Source organism: Mus pahari, chromosome 11, assembly GCF_900095145.1.
Source record: "Mus pahari chromosome 11, PAHARI_EIJ_v1.1, whole genome shotgun sequence".
NCBI classification, from domain to species: domain Eukaryota; kingdom Metazoa; phylum Chordata; class Mammalia; order Rodentia; family Muridae; genus Mus; species Mus pahari.
The window spans coordinates 25457203-25481857 of NC_034600.1; the positions used below are offsets into that span (position 1 = coordinate 25457203).

Consider the following 24655-nt stretch of genomic DNA (forward strand, 5'->3'; position numbering starts at 1 on the left):
AGTGGTAGCAACCCATCGCGATGTTGGGGAGGGAGTGTCCTGTGGTTGACGTAGCTCGTGATCTCAGAACTTTACCCAGGTTTGAAAACTGAGCAAAGTATACTCTTAGAATTGGAGAATGTTATAAAAAGTCACACCACAGTAAGGCTGACAAGTTAATTGTGTGATGCTCTGTTCTCAAACTGCTAAAGAGCTTTTCTTTGAAAAATTTCAGTCTGTCATGGATGAATACTTCTATAAAATTCAATAAAAATAAATTACTAGAAAAATACAGTGGACAAAAGTATGTAAAATACCACCCCATTTTTATTGGATTCAATAAACATAAAATTATACTGTTAAATTACTCTTCCAGGTTTCCAGGTATGTGCACTGATAGGACTAGGTAGGACTTTGAGTGGCACTGATGAGCATGCTGCCTGCTGGGTCTCAGTTCCCTCTTCGTTTATACTGCTTTACAAGGAGGGAGGAAGAGAAGGGGGCAGGGTAGTGTTGTGATGAGTTCTGGGTTTTAGATTTATGAAAAAGAAAGGCCATTGATACTCTGCAAACTTACCTCCCTCCCAGCTTGCTCTGCGTGACTGGTCCCATGTTGCTTTGGGCAGTATTCTGGTTTATTCTGGTAGAGTACAAGTGCCTTTCCCGGTCAGAATAAGTTTTGCTTTAGCTTTTCAGCAACACATTTCCTGTTCCTTGAAACTTTTAGGCATATTTTGAATGGGATAGGAACAGTTATACCATTTAACACCACAAGATGTCACTTACGTAAAAATAAAGTCAGTTCCCTAATATTGAGGGTAAGTGAAGGAGCAGGAAAAGAAAAAGAAGCAGTGTTTGAAACAGTTACACATGGTGTTTCAAATGGTGCTAATTTAACATTATCTCAGACAGGTATCTTGAATTTATAAACATTTCTTAATTTCTAAGTGTCATGTAGTAACACATGGTCCTGGTCAGTTTTGAAGACACACCATGAAGGCAGTGCCTTAGGAGCAGGAAGAGACAGTGCATCTGAGAGTGACAGGAAGGTGTCAGCTCCTTTAATCCTCCCTGTTTTGGAGACAAGCAAAGGGGCTTTGGGGAAGGCACTATCTGGGAAGTCATTGTGACAGATTGGGCTTGGGGGAGTTGGGCACTGTCTCTGGCGGAAGTTCCCTTGGACCTGAGAGTTAGTAGCTCTTCCCTGAGGCAGCACCAAGGGCATCCGTGTTTGCCTTGAAGATTGTCTTTTCTGTTAATCAAGAACTAATCCTTTGGCTTTAATATCTAGATCCTGTTTTCTCAGTTTTAGGTTCTTTTTTTGTTTGTTTGGTTGGTTTTTTTTTCGAGACAGGGTTTCTCTGTGTAGCCCTGGCTGTCTTGGAGCTCACTCTGTAGGCTAGGCTGACCTCGAACTCAGAAATCTGCCTGCCTCTGCCTCCCAAGTGCTGGGATTAGAGGTGTGTGCCACCATGCCCGGCTCGGTTTTACTTTTAGAGAACGGGACAGGACATAGGATGGCTGAAAAGAGGTCCGTGTCTGCCTGCATGTCTGAGGAACTAGCCAGGCTCCTGTTATGACCGAGCAAGGTGATGTCTGGGTGAGTGGTAGGCAGGTCCTAAAATTGATATTTCATTTTTCCTCATTGTCCGTTTCTCTCTCCAGGTAACACTGGCAAGGAAAGTTCTGGAACATTCTTAGGGAAAAGGAAAGGGAAACAGGAGAGAGGCTTCCCCTTTTCTGGCATTTGGGTGTCTAATCATCTCTTCTTAGTTCCTATTAAATTCTGTCTTGTGTGTGTGTGTGTGTGTGTGTGTTTAACAGGAATACAATTTAAAATGTTTCTTTTAGGTTTTAGTATTTCCACTTAGTATCATTATGTAAAATGAAAGAACAGGACAGAGTTGGAGGGGAGTGGCTTGAGGTGCCCTGTTCCCCACACCACCACAGCCTTCTAGTTGTCTCTGAGTTTTGAAGAGCCTGAGATGTTAGAAAAGGGGATTCTAAGTTTACTACAGTGAGATTTATAGTAACTCTTCAGAGACGGCTTTTCTTTTAAAATACTTATTTTGTGTGTATGATTGTTTCTCCTGAATGTATGTGTGTGTACCATGCGTGAGCCTGGTGCCCTCAGAGGTCAGATCCTTAGGAACTGGAGTTATAGATGGTTGTGAGTGGTGGGAATAGAATCCCTGTCCTATGGAAGAACAGTGAGTGATCTTAATCAAAGAGGCATCTCGCCAGCCCCAAACATTTGTTTACGTATTTGTTTGGGGTGGGGCATGCATGATCTGTCGTGTGCGTGCGTGTGGCGGTCAGAAGTCAGTTCTCACCTTCCACCTCGTGGTGCTGTGCTGACTGTGTCCAGGATGCCTGGCCACAAGCTTCTGCAGGATCCCCCTCTCTGCCTCTGTCTCACCATGGAGTGCTAGTAGATGCACACCATTGCTGCCAGCTTCTTATGTGGGCTCTAGGGATTGAACCCTGGCCATCAGGGCTGCATGTGGTATGCCTTCACCCTTATCGAATGCCCGAACTATCTCCTCAGCCTCCCAGTTTTTTTTTTTTTTAAAGATTTATTTATTTATTATATGTAAGTACACTGTAGCTGTCTTCAGACACTCGAGAAGAGAGAGTCAGATCTCGTTATGGATGGTTATGAGCCACCATGTGGTTGCTGGGATTTGAACTCAGGATCTTTGGAAGAGCAGTCAGTGCTCTTAACCGCTGAGCCATCTCTCTAGCCCCAGCCTCGCAGTTTTAATACATATTCTACTATTTAGTTAACATAAAGTACTGGTTATATTTTAGTTGGATGTTTTAATTACTATAGTTTTTTTTTTTTTTTTGTCTCCTGCAAATGGTCACTACTATATTTAATGAACCATTTGAAAAGTAAAGTAACCTTTTTTCATAATAATTCTCCTTGCCTGTATTCTTTCTGGGAGAAAAGTAAAGTGTGTAGTGTTTTTAATTGTTTTGGTACGAGGATAGTTTCTTAACATTTAAACCCTGCATTACTTTGCCTAGGTTGCAGGCACTGGGTGAATTAACCGTCACAAACCAACACAAAAGGTGGCAGATGAAGCTGTCAGGAGTTTTGTCTTCCAGGCCTCTCTTTTCTGGTTTGTTGTGTCCCTGCCCGATCATTCCTTGTTGTGTGTGCTCTTTCTCATCCCTTCTTAAAAGACAGTCATGACTGGCATACGGCCCACCCACAGGTCCTCAGCTCTGTCACTTCAACAAGGCTTAACTTCAGTGTGAACCTCATGCTCATTTCTTCTTCTTCTTCTTCTTCTTCTTCTTCTTCTTCTTCTTCTTCTTCTTCTTCTTCTTCTTCTTCTTCTTCTTCTGGTTATTTTTAAAAAATATATTATATATTAGTCGGGGCTCTTTAGAGGAACCGAGTTTATAGAGTGAGTCTATATGTATATTTAGAAAGGGCATTTATTAGAACAGCTTATAGGCTATGGTCTACCTAGTCCAACAGTGGCTGTCTATCAAGGGAAGATCCAGTAATCCAGTAGTTGTTCAGTCTTTAAGGCCGGATGTCTCAGTTGGTCTTCAGTATACATCAAAATTCTGAAGAAGTAGGCTCTAATGCCAGGAATGGATTTGCCAGCTACGTGATAGCAAGCAGGCAAAGATTGAAAACTTCCCTCTTCCATGGTCTCTATTTAGGCTGCCAGCAGAAGGTGGGTTTTCTTACATCCAAAAGTCTGGATTAAAAGTATGTCTTCCTATTTTAAATAATTTAATTAAGAAAAAGTCCCTAACAGCTGCATGAATTTTAGTAGATTCCATAGGTAGTCAGGTTGACAACCAAGAATAACCACTACAATGTCTAGAGTGCTTTGCCTTCAGATATGTAAGTGCGTTGTGTACACACCTGGTGCCCTTGGAGACCAGAGTTGGGCATCAGATCCCTTGGAACTGGAGTTAGGAATGTGTTTAAGCTTCTGGGTAGGGGCTGGGAACCAAACCTTGGTCCTCTGCAAGAGCAGTCAATCGCTAATCCACCCTGTTCTCTCTCCAGTCCACATGCATTCCTAATCACTAATCCACCCTGCCCTCTCTCCAGCCCGCATGCATTCTGAGTGTGTTATATGACTTGTAAAGTGTTTTAAGCCTGAGGTAAGAAACTGGGTGTCTGTAGTGCTGAGGCTCCCCTGATCTGTGTTTAAATGCCAGCTGAGAAGGGAAGGCATTGGGAGTTGGTTCTTTCCTTTTGCCACATAGCTCCCAATGATTGAATGTAGGTTGCCAGATTTGGTGTGGGTGTCCTTAGCAGCTGAGCGTCTCACTGGCCCCTGAGTGTCTGTCTCACTGGCACTTTTCTGGGGCTGTCATTTGGTGGGTGAATGTGTTGCATTCAGGAGCCAGGCAAGCGAATTTCTTTTGGCTATATTTCACAGTTTGCTGCAGACTGGCAGACTGTAGCTCATGAGCTGTGACAGTAGTAGTGGTGGCTAGTTTTACTTGTCACCCTCTTGGTCAGTGCTTCTTATCTTCGGGTTGCGACCACTAAGTGGCTTGACCGGTCTTTCACAAAGACTGCATATCAGATATTTACATTACAATTCATATCAGTAGTAAAATTATTTGTGGTTGAGCCACCACAACATGAAGAACTGTAATAAAGGTCACAGTGTTAGGAAGGTTGAGAACCGCTGCTCTAAGCTCTGTGCCCCGACAGCTTCTTTCAGAACTTGAGGGGTTTCTTCTAATGAGTTAAAATGGGATTTGGTGACTTTAATTCTTGAATAAGCATGAATGTACACCCTCATTTCAAACTCTGCAAATCAATGTCTGATCTCATATGTCTTTCTTGGGTGTGATTTCCATCGTCTTTAGAACTAAATGTCTTGTTTAAACCAATGGATAAGGCGCTGTAATGCTCTTATCCATCTTACAGAATTAGGATTTGATATAACCAACTGTCCACTTAAGCCTTATAATAGAAATGTTTGATGTATGTGCATGCCCGTGAAATCGCCACCACAGGTGCAGAGCCTTTACATCTTAGACATCAACCCTTCCCTATACTCCCTGTGCCTCTTACAAGGTGTTCCCATTGACTTGGTGCTCTCAACTTCCAGGTGCCTTCCGTACTGTCTTTGCATTACAAGGACTAAGCCCCGCCTATCCTCTGTGTTTGCTTTCTTCGAGACTCACAATAATGATTCTGAGAGTTCATTAACCTGTTGTTGCCGCCTGCATCAGTAGCTAGTTCTTTATCACTGCTGAGAGATAAATATTCCAACATATGGCTTAAGATACATTTTGCTGATGGACATTTAGATTTTTTCAAGTTGTTTATTACTATGAAATGACTATTAATAGATTAACTGCAAATATTTTCGTAAGTCATCATGTGGGTATGTGCTTTTATTTCTCTTTGAGGAGGAATGGCTGAATGGTATGCAAGTGTATACTTCAATTTGTAAGAGTTTCCCATTTTTCTACACGATCATATCATTCTATGTTTCTCCCAACAATTGTGAGAATTTTGGGTGCTGCATGTCCATGCCAACACTTATTATTATCAGTCGCTTTTAGCCCTTGCGGGTGTGTAATGATACCTCACTTGGCAGTTCTCTGAAGAATAATAATAATTTTTCAGGAATTTATGATCTTGTTACATCTTCTGTGATAATGTGGGTACTTGACTCTTACCTATTAAAATGTAATTGTCAGCTGAGTTACAATCACTTCGAAGCTGCTTCTTAGGTTTTATTTTGGGGTCCCTGTAGAGTCATTTTGAGTTGAAAGATATGCTACAGAGATGTCCTGCTCTGAGGGTTAAGCATACCTGAATAGTGCACAGTCACAAGGGTAAGGATATATGGCTGGCAAGCCACACCTGGCTAAAAAGGTTTTCCATGGAGGCTTATATACAAATAACAGTAGCCAGCTGTGATGTATAATAATAATCTGACGGAAACTCACTCCTATCTGCTACCCCTTGGGGGGCATGAAAGCATAATTCAAGAACAGTTTTGTGGTTTCGATGTTACTGAGGTCATAAGACACCCCCCCCCCTTTTTTTGGAGGTTTCTCACAAGCACTCAGAATTCTCCTCACATGACGGGGTCTCACTGTACAACCCTGTTGGCTTGGTCAATCTATGTCTTAACCTCTTGTTAGCAGCCTGGAAAAAGCCGGCTATTTTATCAACATGCTGCTTTTGAAGTAGCCTCATTTAAATACCCAGCGACATAACTTCCTGTTCTTTTCCCCTCTTCTCTTCTGTCTCTTTCTTTTACCCTTCTCTACCTTCTTTTTCTTCCTATCCCCATCCATCACCCCCTCCAGCCCCTTTCTTTTTCTTCCTGTTCCCATCATCCCCTCCAGCCCCCTTCTTTTTCTTCCTGTTCCCATCTCCCTCTCCAAGCCCCCTCCAGCCCCTTTGCCATGGATTTTCACTATGTTGCTCTTAAACCCAGGCTCAAGTTTTTGGACTACAAACATGCACCACAGTCCTTTTGGAAGCTCCTGCCATTCCTCTCTATTCTCCTTAAGACACCTGAACACAGTTCACCAAAGGTCTCTGGTGCTCGTTATAGCATGAACCACCTGTCTTCTAAGAACATGGCCCCTCCTTCTGTCTGAGATCTCACAGGTCATCTTTAACACATGCATTTCTTTCTGCTCCTTTTTCAAATGTATGTTTTAGAACTCTAAATCCTTTCCCTAGTACCTAGTTACAAAGCAATTTTTGTAGCATCAGCCTGCTTCTGGGAGCTAAGATCTGTCTTAGCCTGCCAGGCCTGCCGCAACATCCCAGACTAGGAGTCCTAAACACGAACTTCATCACATAGCTCTGGCTGCAGCCCAAGGACAAAGCGTTGGTAAACTACTTCTCCTGAGTGTCAAGAACTCTTTGTCTAGCAATCTGTCTTCAAAAATTATTTTATTTTGTTTAATGAAAAGTGATGAGAGGTTACAAATTATATATTTTCTTTAGTGGGACACGTGCACATTTGTGAATTTCCCCAGAGATTAGAAGGCTGGCCATGACAGCCAGGAACTGATGGGGCGGTTCTGCCTCTTCTCTGCAGCTCTGCCGAGTAGCTTTGGGTTTAGACTCTTCGAAGGCTGGTTTAAGTAGCAGAGGTCTTGTGAACAAGGCAGACATGGCCCCTGGCTGTCACTGCTGCAGATGGTAGCAGTGTTACCTGTGTGGGTCTTCAACCTGGGAATACTGTCACCTTCTTACTATCTCAGTGCCCCATTGCTGTATCCCAGTGACTGCCATTTAGATGTTAAAGTGGCTTTAGTCTCAGAATGAAGGAGGTGTCCCCATTTCTTTGTTCAGTAGGGGTATAGGAAGCCAGGTTGGTGTGAATGGCACACACCTTAGGCAAGGCTCTTGTGGAGTGTAGTCTGAAAACATTTTTAGTTTGGTGGTTTTGTTTTTGCATATGGTAGTATTTTAGAGCTAACTTGATAATTTTTCCCCGATGATTATGTCAAAGAAACTTTGAAGTAAGCGATTGTAACGCCATGCTCTGATTGACATTTCATCAGCAAAGGTCAAGCTGAAGGGCTGTTCTTACCTCTGTGTAACTTTCTGTGTCACTTTGGACTTTCCAACAATGTGCTGCACACACAGACTTTGTGGGAGGAAACAGGAGACCCGCCCTTGGTGATTTATCGGAGTGCAGCTCCTTACTGTCCCCATTGTGCTGTCTCCTGCACTCATATGAATGACAGACTTAACAGCTATCTTTTGCAAAAGTCCAAGTCTAGAATTATGTCTTCTTTTCTTGTAATAGGAATGAAGACCTGAAGCAGATGCTGGAGAGCAACAAAGATTCTGCCAAGCTAGATGCTATGAAGCGAATCGTTGGGGTAGGTCAAATGTTCAGTATTTTGACTTTCCAGAGTTATGTAGGCTGTGATTCTATCTACTATGCATGCTAAGTAATAGGTAAACAACATTACTCTGCTTTTCTAATTAATTTAGATTACCTTTTAAAAATGTCAAGGAGGCAGTAACATAAGCAATCAAGAAACTTGTGTTCTAGTTCTGACTTTTATATCTCTGATATCAAGATATTTCTTCTGTGAGCTAGAATCCATCATCTTGAAGACAAAATAAGACAATAGTTTAACCCAGCTTTCACCTAACAGTATTTAAGAATTTTTGTTTATGATCTTATTGCCCACAGTGCTGATCACACAGTGCTGTGCATTTGAGCTGAAATCCTTTCTCTCTTCTCATAGCAGAGTCGAAAACCCATCCAGGAAGCGGAGCTCAGGTGTGGCTAGGCTGTGTAAAGTGGGGCAGTGGGAAGTGGAAAGGGCTGACTGTAACAACAGTTGCACTGTGAGGGGTCGGATGTTACCAGTCAGGAGATCCCATGGTGCAGCAGTGATCTTTAAGAGATGTGCCTTCATGGAAATCCATAGATTATAAGGGTGGAAATTGTTTATGCAGGCACCTAAAAAGCTTGAGTGACTCATTTCATATCCCTGAAGTTAAATGTTCTTAACAACCACCCAAGGGGTAGAGGGAGATTTTGTAACAAGATGTTCCCTGAAAGACAAAACATCTTCAGGTGTCCATTTAACAAAGCGGTAAAATGAAACAACCTAGGAAACAAACCAGGAAACCTGTGAAGCTTGAAAGAGACAGATTCACGGTTACAGTTAAAATGTCACTGTGCTGCTCTGAAAAGACAGTGGAGTGGGAGACAGAAAGCCAGTGAGGCCCGGCACAGCGGCAGTGAGGCCCAGCACGGCCGCAGCCAGCTTCTTTTTTAATTTTTATTTTTGGTTTTCAAGACAGGGTTTTTCTGTGCAGCCCTGGCTGTCCTGGAACTCACTCTGTAGACCAGGCTGGCCTCAACTCAGAAATCCGCCTGCCTCTGCCTCCCGAGTGTTGGGATCTAAAGGCGTGCGCCACCACGCCCGACAGCAGCAGCTTTTTTAAATGTAAACACATACGAAGGAAGTAGAAGTGAAATCACCACATATGGGAGAGACAAAACCCAGCTACACATCTCTTGCTTCCAAGTCAAGGCTCCAGTGCTAGGAGTTGGTTACATCTAATTATATTGCTGGCAAAAGATGCTGGTGGAAATCCCCAAACAGCCCAGGCTGCAGCCAAGGCTCCTGTTGTTCTGCACCCTGCTAGTAAGGCCTTCTTCACCTGAGGTCAGGGAGTCGTCAGCTGGTTTGTTGGTTCTTCCTGCACTGAGGGCTATACCATGAGTGATCTCATCCCCTTGTGAGAGTAGACACAGTTGGCTCTGTTCCCCCCTACCATTCATTTTCATATGGTCAGCTGCTGTCTCAGTAGCCGACTGGATTGCTCATCTCCATCATGGCCGCTCCCCTCATCTTTCCATCTTGCACTCACTCCTGTGCTGGCCTTTCTGTCTCTACTCATGTCAGTCTATTTCTGTCTCACTATCTCTCCCTTGGAGGATGGTAGTGGTCCCGTAATTGTTTCAGACACTTGTATATTTCCTGTTCTCTTTCCCTCACTAATCTGGAAAGATGTTGAGATGCAAGAAGTCCAATGAAGCTTGTCCTCTGCCCAGAGCTCTGCAGTGGCCTCCATTCCCTTCTTAGCCATGGAAAGCCACCTCCTTTGCCTATGGTCCCCCAGCTGTGACATCATGTCCTTCTTCCCCTGCATTCTCCACCCTTGCTGCTCTGGCCTCCTGTTTACAGAGTGTGCTGTGGAAACTGCTCTTCCTGCAGATCCCATGCTTCCCCCCTCCTTCAGCATCCCCTGAAAGGAGAGCTTGTGTGACCACTTTATGGAGAAACAGCAGCCTTGCCTCTCCTTCTGTATCGCAGGGCTCCCACGTTTCTCTCTGTCTGCCTGTGGTACTCAGTGTTGTTACCGTGTTTAATGTGGCAATCTCAGATAAGGTCTTTACAGAGCATGTACTTGATAGATGAGGAAGTGGAGGGCTACAAGTCATAGCAAAATGTTGTCGCTGCAGTATTTTGTGAATTTTCTATGATACTTAGTAAGCTTCACAAAACATACAAGTAAAAGTAATACAAGTAGAGAAATATAATAAAAGATGAGGTTGTAATAAGGGATGTTTATTTTGTTCTTTTATTTATTTATTTATTTATTTATTTATTTTTTTGAGACATTTTTGCTATGTAGCCCAGGTTGACTCAGACCTTCCTGCCTCAGATGCTGGGCTTACAAACATGCAGTTCTATGCCCAGCAGCCTTACTGCATATTTTAAAAATGTCTCAACAGAAAGGAATTATGACTTCTTACTGGAATTATAAAGCATAAAATATCATGTAGTATTTATATATCACTCATATTTCATACATAATAAAGCTGATATACCACTTTAGCTGGACTTTTGAGAACGAGAAGAAAATAAAAATACAAATAGATATAAACTAAAAATAAGTAACTGAAATCTACTGTAGCTGGTGGGAAATTCCAGAATGTGGACTGTAGATTCTGGGAGGTGATTCTGACAAGGGGGACTTAAGGCTTCAGTGAGGGGGTGATAACTCAGGAAGACTGACTGCAGAAAAGTCAAATGAATTGGTGGCACCTGTGATGGTAATGGAACCAGAGAGGACTTGGTTTACAGTGTAGACCAAGGAGCTTAAGAAGAGATGTCAGGGCAGCTGAGAGGACATTGGAGGAGTAACTGAATTAGTTTGAGCTATAGATTGTCAGGCTCTTTTGAAGTAGGCTGACATGAGCAAGGGCCGGGGCCAGCTTTTTTCCCCTTTTCGTGGTGCTAGGGTTGATACCAGGACTTCGTGCATGGTAGATAAGCCTTCTTCCCTTGGCTACACCACAATAAGCTTGCATGGTGTGTATTACAGGCAGGAAGGGAAGGAACTGTTGGGGAAGTCCTCAGCAAGATGATCCTGGCCTGCGGTAGGGTCAGAACAGACATCTTCTCAGGAGTGATGTAAGATGAGCACCAGGTCCTGGTGCTGTATAGATGTGAGAAGAGGACAAGACCTTTCTGTGGTGTTTGTTGTCTAGGAGAACCAACCGCTGGGATGAGTACATTCCTCCTGTAATGTGTTTTTGCTTTGTCTTTAAATCTTTTTTCTTGAAGACAGCTTGGCTTTAGGCAGCATGACTGTGAGATGAGAGAGACAGCTGCTGCTGCTGCTGCTGCTGCTGCTGCTGCTGCTGCTGCTGCTGCTACGTTAGGTTGGGAGTTGGATGGGAGCTCTGGGGGACTGATCCTGGTTTGTAGAAATGGGATTCCTAAGAGCGAAAGAAGTCTTGGGCATTTGGGCATCTGACACAGCAGTGGTACACAGACCTTCAGTGGGCAGAGGGAGAGGCAATGGGAGATCTGGAGAGCACCTAGTGAGAGAGCCTGCAGGATCCATCTGTGCACGCCTTCATTTACTATGTGCGTTCTTTTCTTCCTCCTCCCCTTCCCTCTTCCTCCTCCTCTTCTTCCTTCTTCCCCCTCTCCCTTTCTCCTCTTCCTTTCTCTTCTTCCTCCTCTTCCTCCTCCTGTTTGATCCAGTCTCACACAGGCTAGGCTGACCCTGAATTTCCTCTTGCCTCTGCTCCCAGGTGCTGGCGCCACAGCAGTGCACTCCCATGTTGGGCTGTACATTTTCCCTTTCTGTGTCTGTGTATCTGTGGATTCATGCTGAAACACAAGAGTGTGTGTATTCATGGTATGTGGAGCCGAGGTGTGGTTGACACGGGAAAGAGTTATCATGGGGCTTGCTTTCTGACAAAGCCTTCCAAATATTTAGTGTGTGTAAAATTTCCCAGAACATGTTTTGTCTTCAGGTTAGTAACTTAAAGGCTCTGTCCTGATTCTCCTCTTTAACCCTGCAGATGATTGCCAAGGGGAAAAATGCCTCGGAACTCTTCCCTGCTGTTGTGAAGAACGTGGCCAGTAAGAACATCGAGGTACTGTCTGCTTTGACTGTTTTCCTCACTCCTGCTAGGTAAACCAACCGCACACTTCCGGCTGCTTCAGAATTTAATGGATTTAAATATCACTGGCTTTTTATTATGGTAAAATGTCTGCAAACTCAACTATGGGTAAAGTATGCTAGCGAGTGGGTTTGAACTTAGCTTTGGGTTTTTGGTGGAAACTGTGAGAAGTAAGATTGAAGTTGTAGTGACGGTCCGGCTACTGTGATTCCTGAAGGGCTAGCCTATCTCTAGTGACACAGACCTAGTAAATTCTACCCAGACTTGGGATTTGTGGCTCTTTTGCTATGTCTAAGGCAAAAACAAAAACAAAAGAAAACACCCTAGAGATTCCTGAAGCTTTTTTGGCTATCATGACATCAGTGTGCAGCCTGCGTGGGTTTATTAACGGAGCTCAACCCCTTCGGACACTTTCTCAGAAGCTAGACTGCCGCACTAGCCTGATGCCAAAGCCATACGCCGCCATCTGTACTGCAGAACTCTGGTTAAAGTGAGGAAATTGTCTCACTGGCTTTGAGGTCCCCCTACCCCTATATAAAATCCAGAACAGCTGCATCACAGATAACACATGACAGGGGCATTCTGAATCAGGAGGCCACGACAAGCATTTACAAGAGGCCCTAGGAACGGGAGGGAGGTGATTTCAGGAGTGCTTATTTTGTGGTTTTGATAGTATTTCAGTATTACATGACTCTCCCCTATCATATTTCAGTCATCATGACTCTCCCTTCTCCATATAGTTATTTCTACATTTTATGATGGTATTTGTCTTAGAGTTTCTACTTTCGAAAGTAGCCTGAGGTGGAAAGGGTTTATTCCAAGTTAGGGCTCCACATCACAGACCATCTCTGAGGGAAGTCAGAGCAGGAACCTGGAGGTACGAGCTGAAGCAGAGGCCATGGAGGAGCAATGCTCATGGCTTGCTCAGCCTGCCTTTTCTGGACTACCAGCCAGGGATGCCGCCACCCACAGTGAGCTGGACCTTCCCACACTCCAGGCTCGCTCACAGCTTGTGTTCCTTCTGCTTAATTTGTTTCTCCAGAGCATGTGGTTGGTGAGGATGCTGGCCAGTGTGAGTAGTTGTTCTCCTTGCAATGGAGTGTAGTTGGCGGAGGGCACTTGGAGACCTCCGTTTAGTAAAACCGGATCTAAGATTAGCTTGGCACTGGTACAGTGGCTTTAAATATAGCTGTGTTCCTCGGGAGGGTACAGACTTCTGTGCTAATGACTGCTCTCCAGCACGTGCTGCAGCATTGCTGCTGTGTTCCTTCTCATGCCCGAGCAAGACGTCACTCTTCTCCACTGAGCCCCACTGCAGCTTCAAGCCCCAGCCCTTTCACCGAGTGAACTCCGTTGGGTAACAAGGTTCATTCTGCTCCGTTTCATTTTGAATTCAGTGATTTTAGTATATTCATAGAATTTATCACAATTCTACGGTATTTTCCTCACTCCAAAAGAAAGCCCGTGATGATTGGCAGGCACTCCTCACTCCCCTGCCTTCTCGTCTCCATGGATTTGCCTATCCTGGGCATTTCTGGTGGACCATTTTAAACGGAATCACAGGAGGTCTTGAGACTGTCCTAAGGCCCCAGTAGACTGACTGAAGATCATCAGCCTGCTGAACAGAGCCGGCTCCACACAGCATGCTGTCAGAGCTCTTCACGCTGGAGCATTCCAACAGAAGAGGCTTTGCAGTGAGAGTGTCTTGGTGACCAGGGCCACAGAATGCCACAAAAGACCTCAGACAGGAGATTGATTGGAGAGGGTGATCCTCTGAGCACGGGTGGAAAAGCACACAGCACAGACTGGTCATGATGGTGGACATTATAGGTATAATGGAGCATGCTCATTGGGAACACATGCCAGTGTGGAAGCATGTCATGTTAGTGATGACGGGGCCATTGGCACTGAGTCCTTGAAGGTGAGGAACCCGGTTCTGGAATGGATACAGTTCTTAGTTGGCTAATGCTAACTGTGTTTTCATGGTTGGATAGGATTCTACTATATGGGTACCTGTGTTTTGTGCATCCGTCCATTGATGGACTTTAGGACTTTAGGGCTGTTAGGAGCAATGTTGCCTTGAGCATTAGTGTCCAGGTACTTGTGTGCACACTGATGTAGATCCTAGTCTGCTGTTGCTGAAGGTATGGCAACTCCGTGGGAATATTACCTGCCAACCATTTCTTTCCTACAGCACCATTTTAAGTTCAAATCAGTGATGCTTATGAGTTGTAGTTTTTTCATATCTTTGGTTATACCTGCCTTTCTTCCCTCCTGTCCTCTCTCTGTCCCTCCCTCTTCCTTGGCTTTCCCCCACCCCAGTTTTCTTCCTTTTATTCTTTTTGATGCTGGGGGCAGAACTGCGGGCTTCGTGTATCATTCAGGAGTATGCTACCACTGAGCACATCTTTCTGTTTAACTTAAAAAAAAGTCTATAGTTTAGATTATGGCTCTTTTAGAGAGTATGGACTAATATCTCATGGGCAGTTTTATCTTCATTTAATTTCATTTCTCTGGTCAGAAGGCATTTGGTACCCAGTGTGGTATTGTAGTGTTTCCTGTGCCATCTTGGATTTGTCCTGCCTGCTGCACTCCCAGGTTTCTTCTGGCCTCGGGTGCTTTGATGTCAGGCGATTGCATGCCGCTCATGTACAAGCCTAAGACTCAGCGGTGCTTATGTGCAGAGCGGATTTGACATTTATACAATTGCAAAGCACGGTTAAAACTGGCCCTAGTCTCAGCAGTAATGATTGTTAACATATAAGAATGCTCTCTGTGCTGAGATTGTTAGTGTTTCACACAAATGAACAGTACTGTGAAACTAGATCTGTTTCCCTGTGTGTATTTTCCAATGAAGACATGATGGAGGACACACTGAAGTCACAGCAGATGTTTGCGGTCACAATCCAAAGCCAGGGAGTGTCCCAGCCATTGCCCTCTCAGTGCCATTCTCTGTGTTTGAAGCTTTTCTCCTGTTCTCCCTTGGCCTCTGACCCCTCCCTCACCAGCACCAGGTATGAGTCATGCTGTGGGAGGCATCTGGTATGGGGATGATCTTTTTGTTGTGGTAGATAGGGAGAGGACCAATGGAGTCCACATCCTGGACCTTTTTTCGTTAATTTTGCTCACTGAGAGAGAGCTGCTTATCTGGCAGGTGGTTATGTAGGAGACCTTGCTGCTTGCTCCTTTTCCTCTTCTGCTCCCCAGTTCTGGTGTGTTGCCCAATACTCTGTAAGAGAAGTTTTAGTAGAATCATTATTGCTAGTCTCTTGCTTTTAAATATGCTTTTAGTTTTATTTTATGTGTATGGTGTTTGCCTGCATGTGTGGTTTTGTACCATTTGTGTACAGTGCTCATGAGAGTCAGAAGAAGGTGCTGGATCCTCTGGACCTGGAGTTACAGATGGTTGTGAGCCACCACGTGGGTGCCAAACACGATGTCCCCTGTGTCCCCTGTGAGAGCACCAAGTGCTCTCAGCCACTGGTTCCCCAATTTGCCTCTGGGCTGTTTGTTTTTGATGTCTTTGTTCTTTAAAGCTTTGTGATTTTTTTTTTTTTGAAACATACTTAATCTAATATTATGGAAAAACTGAAATAAACTTCTTAGAAACCTGTGGTCAGAGAATTGATTGATGTTTCTTTGCTGCCAAGTGAGAAATTTCATTTTTGTAAGTATATGCCGCCTTCGATACACAGGGGAGCTCTCTGGTACGTCATCTGACATGAGATGTCAGATGATACAAAAAGTGACCTAGAAAGCAGTCGGCTATCGTACAAAATAATCAAAGCTTAGTCAATAACTCATGAAGTTTGATGCAGTGCTATCGATAAGCTAATTAAACAGATCTGCCTGTGTTCTTGCAGACCACCGGGGCCCTGCTATGATTAGCTTTACAGCAAGGAGTGTTGTAACATTGAATGAAAGTAACTGATCAGAGAGTGGCGTAGTCACGGACCTTTAACTACTCCCATTTCTGCTCACAGAATGGTCTCAGGGAAAGTAGGCTTTCTGTGCACACCTGCAGCCTGGCAGTGCATAGGCCTCTTGTGGTCAATATTGATTGATTCTTATAACAGAACTGGAACAAATTTAGTGTTTTGCAACCTTCTGTGATTTAATATTGTTATGCTTTTTGCCATAACAGTCACAGAAATCCTCCTCCAATTGTGAGTAATTACAGTGAAGCCTGCTAGCTCAGCTGTGGTTCTGAATGTTTCTGTGTAGTCATTATAAACCCTAGCTACATCCTGGAGTTCATAATACAGTTTTAAAGCTCGCTGGCTGTCCTGAGAAACAAAGGTGTTGTTGAGAAATAAATCCCAAGGAAATCAGGGCAGCATGGACTCTTAATGCTTTTTCTCTAAAACTTGGCTGTGCAGAGTTGGCTCTGAGCATGATTGGGAAGGACAAAGAGCACTTCAGGTGATTGTTCCAAACAGACAGAACAAGTTACATAATCATCATCATGCTCATGGTTCCTAGGGTGCACTGTGGCCTTTAGACCTTGCTAGTCAATGGCTTACAACTGCTGGGAACATTAGATCCTAGCTGCAGTGACATATTTGGAAACCCTTAGTTTTTCTCAGTCCTGGAATGAGATGTGGATCATGGGTAGTTACTGAGCTCTGACCAGCAGCCCAGTATGTCTGGCAGTATACAGTTTAACTCAAGCACCTTCATTCCTAGGTGATTCGAGAACTTTCTGATTGACAAGTGAACTAGCTGATAACCTGTCAACCAGCAGGTCTTGGTTACTTTCTAGCAGAGCCGCATTCAGGAACTTAAAACTCTAGCTGGGGAGTTGTGGCCATCTGTTCTCAAAGAATCATCTACCACAGGATCAGCATTATGACACCAACACGCCAAGACATTGGTTTGAATCAGAAATGTTAGTTGTGGTTTGGATCTTTTAGCTGCTTCCACTTTTAAACTTAATCTGGTTTGGTTTCTGTCTAAACTGGTCTTGCCTGGTTTTGGAACCTATGTTTTGTCCCTTATGTAAAAAAAACTCACTTGAGATAATTGAATGGGACAGCATTACATATGTATGTTCATCTTTGGACTGTGCAGACTCTGAAGCACCTATTTGAACAAAAGAAATCACATGGAGTCTGATTGGGAACTGGGCAAAAAGTTCACTGATTAAAAAGGTGGGGTCCTGGAGTAAGGCACCCTGACCTCACAGAGTAACAACTATTGACTTGTTAATGTGAACTTCCAGGGCTAGGTTCCTCATGGCGCAGATCTGCACATGAGTCAGGAGACTGTTCTTCCATAGCAAAGCTGTATGCTAGACATTGCATATGATTTATTAAAGGTTAGATGATGTAAAGCCTTTGTCTATAAATACAAAGTTTTTTCCTGCCTTAAAGAAGAAAAGATGTGGGCTGGTGAGATGGCTCAGTGGGTAAGAGCACCCGACTGCTCTTCCGAAGGTCCAGAGTTCAAATCCCAGCAACCACATGATGGCTCATAACCATCCCTAACAAGATCTGACTCCCTCTTCTGGAGTGTCTGAAGACAGCTACAATGTACTTACATATAATAAATAAATAAATCTTTAAAAAAAAAAAAAAAAAAGAAGAAAAGATGTGAGTGTAGTTCCAGGACTGAGGAGGTCAAGGCGGGGCTCATGACATCCTGACCAAGTTAGGCTATAAGGAGGCCCAGTCTCAAAGGATATTTTATGAAAAATATGATATTTTATAAAAAATTTATTTGGGGGGTTATGTGATTTTACTGAGTTTTCAGGTATCCCTCGGGGGCAAAGGTACTAACTCCTTTTCTTAGGTAATAAGTCAATAGGAAACTGGAGGACTGATCTCATTGGCCGGAACACGGAGGCCTCAGGAAAGCGCCCCTGCATCCCCACAGACATATAATCTGTTTGAAGAGCACATGTGATGGTTTTACTTAGGCCATCACCCAACTAGAAGTTCAGGGCACTTTATGTGAGGGGCGATGAGACACACTGTAGCTGCAGTAACTGGGCAGTGACTCTGTATGTGAGGGGCGATGAGATACACTGTAGCTGTAGTAACCGGGCAGTGACTCTGTTGCTCACCATAACTAGAGACAGCCACACTTTCTAGATAGGTTTTCTTCCACAGAATTGTTTATCTTAAGTACAGTTTTGAGAAGGGTGGATGTTCATAGTCCTAAGTGGATTGGGTGACACTTGTGAGAGACTGCTTTTGGTCCTCAGAGTCATAAGTAGAGTTAATTTGCTCCTGTCATGGCAAGGGGGCTGCCACGAGCAGGGTTAAGCCACTGTCATGCTGGCCGTGGGTTGTCAAAGCTATCGAAGAAGCTGTTCTTTCCTAGTGATATGGAAACGTACAAACATTTCTACTTCAGCCTGGCATTGTAGCCCCAGTCTTGGGTGGCTGAGGCAGGAGGATTGCTGTCTAGGGCAGTCTGAGTGGGCTATAGGATGGGACCCTGTCTTAGTCTTCCCATATTTATCTAACTAGATATATATTTTTTGTTTTGTTTCTTGTTTTGAGACAAGCAGAGGTGAGATCTTATAATTTATATCATTTAACATGTTAAAATTTCTTACATAAAATTTAGTGCTAAATATAGTGTAGTTTATTTGGATATAGTTTATAGTTTATATACTAGTCAGCATTCTATTCTTTAAGTTTTGGTTTCATAGAAGATTTTAAGTAGAACTTGGTGGGGGAGGGGTAATTAGAGAGAACCTGAGTGTGGTTGAGATCATGCTATAAGTTATATGTAGGGATTTTTTTTTCCTGAAAAGAAAATGTGGGACAGAGTGTAACCTCTTCTGAGTACCCGGTGAAAGACTTTAGATTTTATTTTTAGGGTTTTGTGTAACTATTTGGCCATGAAGGATATCTAGATTTTTTTTTTGTAATTAATTTTATCTATAACATTTGCAATATAATAAAGATGAGTGGGTTAGTATACATTCAGAATATTCACCATATTCACTAATTATGAGGGTATAGAAAATGTGCTCACCAAGTTTTCACTTGTGTTTATGATTTTATGAAGGTGGCTAAGGAGATTGGTTCATAGAGTTGTCCGAAATTATCTTAGCAAGATGTTAAGAGGAACCAACTCTTAGATCCTGAACTTTCTTGTAGATGAATGTACAGTTTTGGTTTTCACTTAAGAAATAGAAACCAGAAAGGATATAAACACAGCTGCTCAAATGCAGTGGGGCCTTCCCAGAACTGAGCTTGGGAGAGTGGTCACAGTGGGCCTTTGCAGCACTGAGCTCGGGAGAGTGGACACTGGGCTTTCGCAGCACTGCTCTTGAGAGAAAGTGGATAGTTTTAATCATGAGTTATTTATATTAGTGGAGGTAAGAAAACAAAGTTCTTACCTAGTTAGTTCTACTTAAACGTCATTTTAGTTTGAATGCTATACCAAAAGGAACACAGGGACACTGGAGTGTGTTTAAGAAGGAACAAACAGCATAGAGAAGGAACCTAAAACCACGTGGTATCAAGAGGAACCAGGGACGGAGAGCTTGGTGGTAGTGTGTGCTTAGCATACTCAGACCTTGGGTTCTTGTTATTACTGTCACTGTCATGTCCTTTTCTTCCTCCACCATGTTCCCCTTCTCTACCACCTCCACTACCTCCAGCATTACCAGCTCAGCACCAGCACCAGCACCAGCACCAGCACCAGCACCAGCACCTCCCCCTCCTCCTACCACGCCTTTTCTCCTCTTCCGCACCTCCACTACTACCACTAGTCGGGGTGTTTCGGGGGAAGGAGAAGCTGGAAACCTCATTCAATTCCCTTAAAGGCTTGCAGATCACTGTCCAGCTCAGTGTCGCTGCAGTTGTTATTCTCACGCACTGTCCTTATTGGGCTGGAAACACTGTGGAATGTACATTGGAGTAGGACTGCTATCGTTTAAGGAGATGGGGCTGTCTGACAGAAGAGGAAACAAGTGTCCACACCGGATGGTGATAGCCCACATTATTTACACGTATCTTTGAGTTTTAGCTTTTTTTTTTTTTTTAACCAGTTGATATTTTGATATTACATAAACTTTCTCAGAGACTCCTCAAAACCTTACTTCACAAGCCTTTTCTTTTTGCTGGCGTAATAATACACAAAATAGTGTCTGCTTTACAGTCTAAGCTGTGACCAGATTCGCTTACTTACTTGAGGAAAATTGAGAATAGATTTTGGTATATAAAATATTGAGTTTTAAATTTTCATCCTGGTAGGAGTGAATGACTTTTTCTCCCTTCCAAATAGATCAAGAAGTTGGTGTATGTTTACCTTGTCCGATACGCTGAGGAACAGCAGGACCTGGCTCTCCTGTCCATAAGCACTTTCCAGCGAGCTTTGAAGGTAAATCAATGATCAGGGGGCGGGTAAATAGCTACAAGGTGTGTGCACAGTTGAAGTTGTGTCCCTTTAAGAAATGGGACAATAATGTACTAACTTGCCTAGCTGTGGCTTAAAAGAGCTAAAGGGCTTCCCAGAGTACAGAGTCAGTAGCCTTAGAAAATGATTTCTAGATAACCAGGTGGAACCCTGCACCAGAAGTGGCAGCTTTGTTTCTTTATGTGTATTCAGTCATTGTCATGTATCGAAGGACTGTTTATCATTGTACCAACTGGCTGTTGAAAGTTCCAGAGACAAGATAGTGGGACATTTAGGAAGGACACATTTAAATTGATGATGCATTTTACTATGGACGATTAAAAGCCTGGTCCACTTAGTAATAGCCAGCCACACTGGTCCTCACCCCTTGCCTTAAACCACTGTTCTGTTGTGTTGACCATGCTCTGTAGCACTCGCTGCATCATGCAGGGTCTCTGAAAGTGTAAACCTGAAGTTTTGATGGGCATTTTCACTGTTTTAGGACCCGAATCAACTAATCCGTGCAAGTGCCTTGAGAGTTTTGTCGAGTATTAGAGTGCCAATTATCGTGCCTGTCATGCTGCTGGCTATTAAGGAGGCTTCGGCTGACTTGTCGCCGTACGTTAGGAAGAATGCAGCCCATGCTATTCAGAAGCTGTACAGGTGGGTGCTTTGGTGACCACATAAGGTATCTGCACTTGCATGGACTGGTGTAAGCTAGACACACTGGTTTGGCTTTTAAGATACTGTGTCTTCTATTTTATTTTATTTTATTCTTTTCTTCTTCTCTCATACATTACATCCTGACCACAGTTTTGCCTCCCTCCACTCCTTCCAGTCCCTCCCCCCACCTTCCCTCTCCCTCAAATCCACCCTTCCTCCTTTTCCCTTTAAATAAAAGAGCAGGCCTCCCAGGGATATCTGTTGAACATGACATAATAAGTTACAATAAGACTAGGCATGTGGGGCTGGTGAGATGGCTCAGTGGGTAAGAGCACCCGACTGCTCTTCCAAAGGTCCGGAGTTCAAATCGCAGCAACCACATGGTGGCTCATAACCATCCATAACAAGAACTGACGCCCTCTTCTGGAGTGTCTGAAGACAGCTACAGTGTACTTACATATAATAAATAAATAAAAAAAAAAAAAAAAAAAAAGACTAGGCATGTACCTCATTTTAAGGCTGGACAAGGCAACCCAGTAGGAGGAAAAGGGTCCTAAGAGCAGGCAAAAGAGATGGCCTTCACTCCCACTGTTGGGAGTCCTTCAGGAGCACCAGGCTACACAACCATAAGGCTTATGCAGAAGACCTTGTTCAGACCCACACAGGGTCTGTGCTTATCACTCCACTCCCTGTGAGCCCCAGTGAGCCCTGCTTGGTTGATTTTTGTGGGTCATGTTCTCATGGTGTCCTCTGCTCCTCCTCTGGCTCCTACAGCCCTTCCTCCCTCCCTCTGCAGCATTCCTCTGGCCCTGCCTAGTGTTTGGCTGTGGGTCTCTGCATCCGCTCCCATCAGTTGCTGGATGATGTCCTTCTGATGACAGTTGAGCAGGGCACTGATCTCTGAGTGTAGCAGAGCATCACTAGAATTTCATGGACTTTTTTCTCTTTTTCCAGTTATGTTTGGTTCTTTCGTCAGAGGCTGTCTGTTCTCCCTCTGGTTCCTGGCCACTCAGGCAATGCCATGGACTCTCTCTTGTGCAGTTGGTTTCCTGGGGTCAGTGATTGGTTGGGCCCTGCCATAAGTTCTGTGCTACCATTTCCCCAGCACACCTTATAGGCAGAACGTATTGTAGGTGTAATAGTATTCTCTCCTTCTGTCTCCTCACCCCCACCTGTTCCCATCTCCACCTGCCCCCCAGTCTACCTGCGAAATCTATTTCCCCTTTCCAGGGAGATCCATACTTCCTCCCTTGAGCCTTCCTTGTTACTTAGCCTCTCTGGGTCTGTGGATTGAAGCATGATTATCCTTGACTTAATAGTTAATAGCCCACTTATAAGTGAGTACATAACATGTTTGTCTTTCTGGGTCTGTGTCAGGATGATCTTTTCTAGCTCAATCCATTTGCTTGCAAATTTCATGATGTCTTTTTTTTTTTTTTTTTAAACAGGTGAGTTAATACTCCATTGTGTAAATGTTCCACATTTTCTTTAGCCACTCTTCACTTGAGGGACTAGGTTATTTACAGTCTGGCTGTTATGAATAAAGCAGCAATGAATGTAGTTGAACAAGTGTCCTCAGGGTAGGATGGAGCAGGAGTGATATGGCTGGTTCTTGAGAACCAGCTTTCACTTTTCTGAGAAACTGCCATATTGACTTCCAGAGTGTGTGTACAGGTTTGTACTCCCACCATCAGTGAGTGAGGAGTGTTCTCCCCAGCACGAGCTGCTACTTGTGTTTTCCATCTTAACCATTCTGACAGGTGTAAGATGGAGTCTCAGAGTTGTTTTGATTTGTATTTCCTGATGATTAAGAGTGTTGGGCATTTGTTTCGTTAAGTGTTTCTCAGCCATTTGAGATTCCTCTATTGAGAATTCTCTGTTTAGATTTGTACTCCATTTTTAAATTGGATTATTTGGTTTGTTGATATCTAGTTTCTTGAGTTCTTTATATATTTTGGGTACTAACTCTTTGTCAGATGTGGAGTTGGTGAAAATCTTTTCCCATTCTGTAGGCTGCCATATTGTCCTATTGATGTTGTCCTTTGCCTTACAGAAGCTTTTCAGTTTCATGAAGTCCTATTTATTGATTGCTATTCTCAGTGTCTGTGATATTGGAGTCCTGTTCAGGAAGTTGTCTCCTGTGTCAGTGTGTTCAAGGCTATCCCCACTTTCTCTTTTATTTCTCTTCTATGTCTGGTTTTATGTTGTAGTCTTTGATCCAGCTGGACTTAAGTTTTGTGCAGGGTGATGGATATGGATCTATTTGCACTCTTCTATGTGCTGACATCCAGTTTGAACACTCATTTGTTGAAGATGCTCTCTTTCCATTTTGTATTTCTGGCTTCTTTATCATATATTAGGTGTCTGTAGGTCTGTGGTTTATAGCTGGGTCTTTGATTAAATTCCATTGATCAATCTGTTTGTTTTTATGCCAATACTATGCAGTTATTACTATAGCTCTGCAGTACAGCTTGAAGTCAGGAAAGGTGATACCTTCCAGTGTTCTTTTTAGGATTGTTTTAGCTATCTTGTGTTTTTTGTTTTTCCATATGAGATTGAGAATTGCTCTTTTAAGGTATGTAATGTGTTGAAATTTTACTGGGGATTACATTGAATCTGTAGATTGATTTGGTAGGATTGCCAATTTTTTACTATGTTAACCCTACCAGTCCAAAAACATAGGAGACCTTGCCATCTTCTAATATCTTCTTCAATTTCTTTCTTCGAAGACTTGAAGTTTTTGTCATTCAAGTGTTTTGCTTGCTCGTTTAGAGTTATCCATAAGATATTTTATGCTGTGTGTGGCTATTGTGAATGGTGCTGTTTCCCTAATTCTCAGGCTACTTGTTGTTTGTATAAAAGAGGGCTACTCATTTTTTTTTTTTAAAGTTAATCTTGTATCCAGCCACTTTACTAACAGGGTTTATCAGCTCTAGGAGTTCCTGGTAGAATTTTGGGGGTTGCTTATCATATCATCAGAGGTACTTTTCATTTATTTATTCCTTTTAAGCTCTGATGATTAGCCTGTTTTTCTAGTAAATGAATTTGGCTGTTTTTCCCCCTACAAATAATACTTGCACATGTTTCCTTTTGTGTTGGTTTACAGACCCTTTGAAGACCTTGACTTCTGAGCTAATTAGGACCTGTGTTAATTTATAAGTTTCATAACTTTAAAATAACCAGTATTTGAATTCTTAGTTGTATAATGTGTCTTATACAAGCACACATATACATGCATTGTCAGACAATGGAGGGCTTGGGATGACTCAGTGGCTATGGGGTGTGAGTGCCTCAGTATAAATCTCCAGCACCCAAAGGTTTACAAAGCTAGGGATGTCCTTGTGGGGGAGGGGAGACTGGAGATGAGCAGCTCCTGGAGGCTTGCCAGCCAGCCAGCCAGCCAGCCAGAATGGTGAGTGACTGCTTCAGCAAGAGACAAGGCATCACGGCATAGAACCATTAAGGAAGGCACCCAACCTCCTCCTCTGGTCTTTATATGTGTATATGCAGATGCATGCAACTATACACTTGCATAAATGAAACACATTCACCTCCCTCCCCTCTTATTTACTATGTAGTAGAATTTCATGCTTACAACTCATTTCTGTCTTTGTTTCTGCTGCTTACTTGTGGAGTTTGATTCTTGCCCAGAGCTATTTTATTAAATACTTTCAAGATGTAGTGATTTTTTTTAAAAAAAGATTTGTTTATTTATTATATGTAAGTACACTGTAGCT

At 43.2% G+C, this 24655-nt stretch overlaps 1 protein-coding gene across 2 annotated transcripts in view; it reads left to right on the plus strand.

Annotated features, from left to right (window-relative positions):
* Window positions 1–24655, plus strand: part of Ap3b1 (adaptor related protein complex 3 subunit beta 1) — a 204072-nt gene that overhangs the window by 21418 nt on the left and 157999 nt on the right. For both annotated transcript variants that reach the window (XM_029543901.1, XM_021208271.2), the window contains exons 2-5: window positions 7758–7833; window positions 11799–11873; window positions 20145–20240; window positions 20758–20918. In XM_029543901.1, the coding sequence (XP_029399761.1) occupies window positions 7758–7833; window positions 11799–11873; window positions 20145–20240; window positions 20758–20918 (408 nt within the window). The remainder of the gene's footprint in view (window positions 1–7757; window positions 7834–11798; window positions 11874–20144; window positions 20241–20757; window positions 20919–24655) is intronic.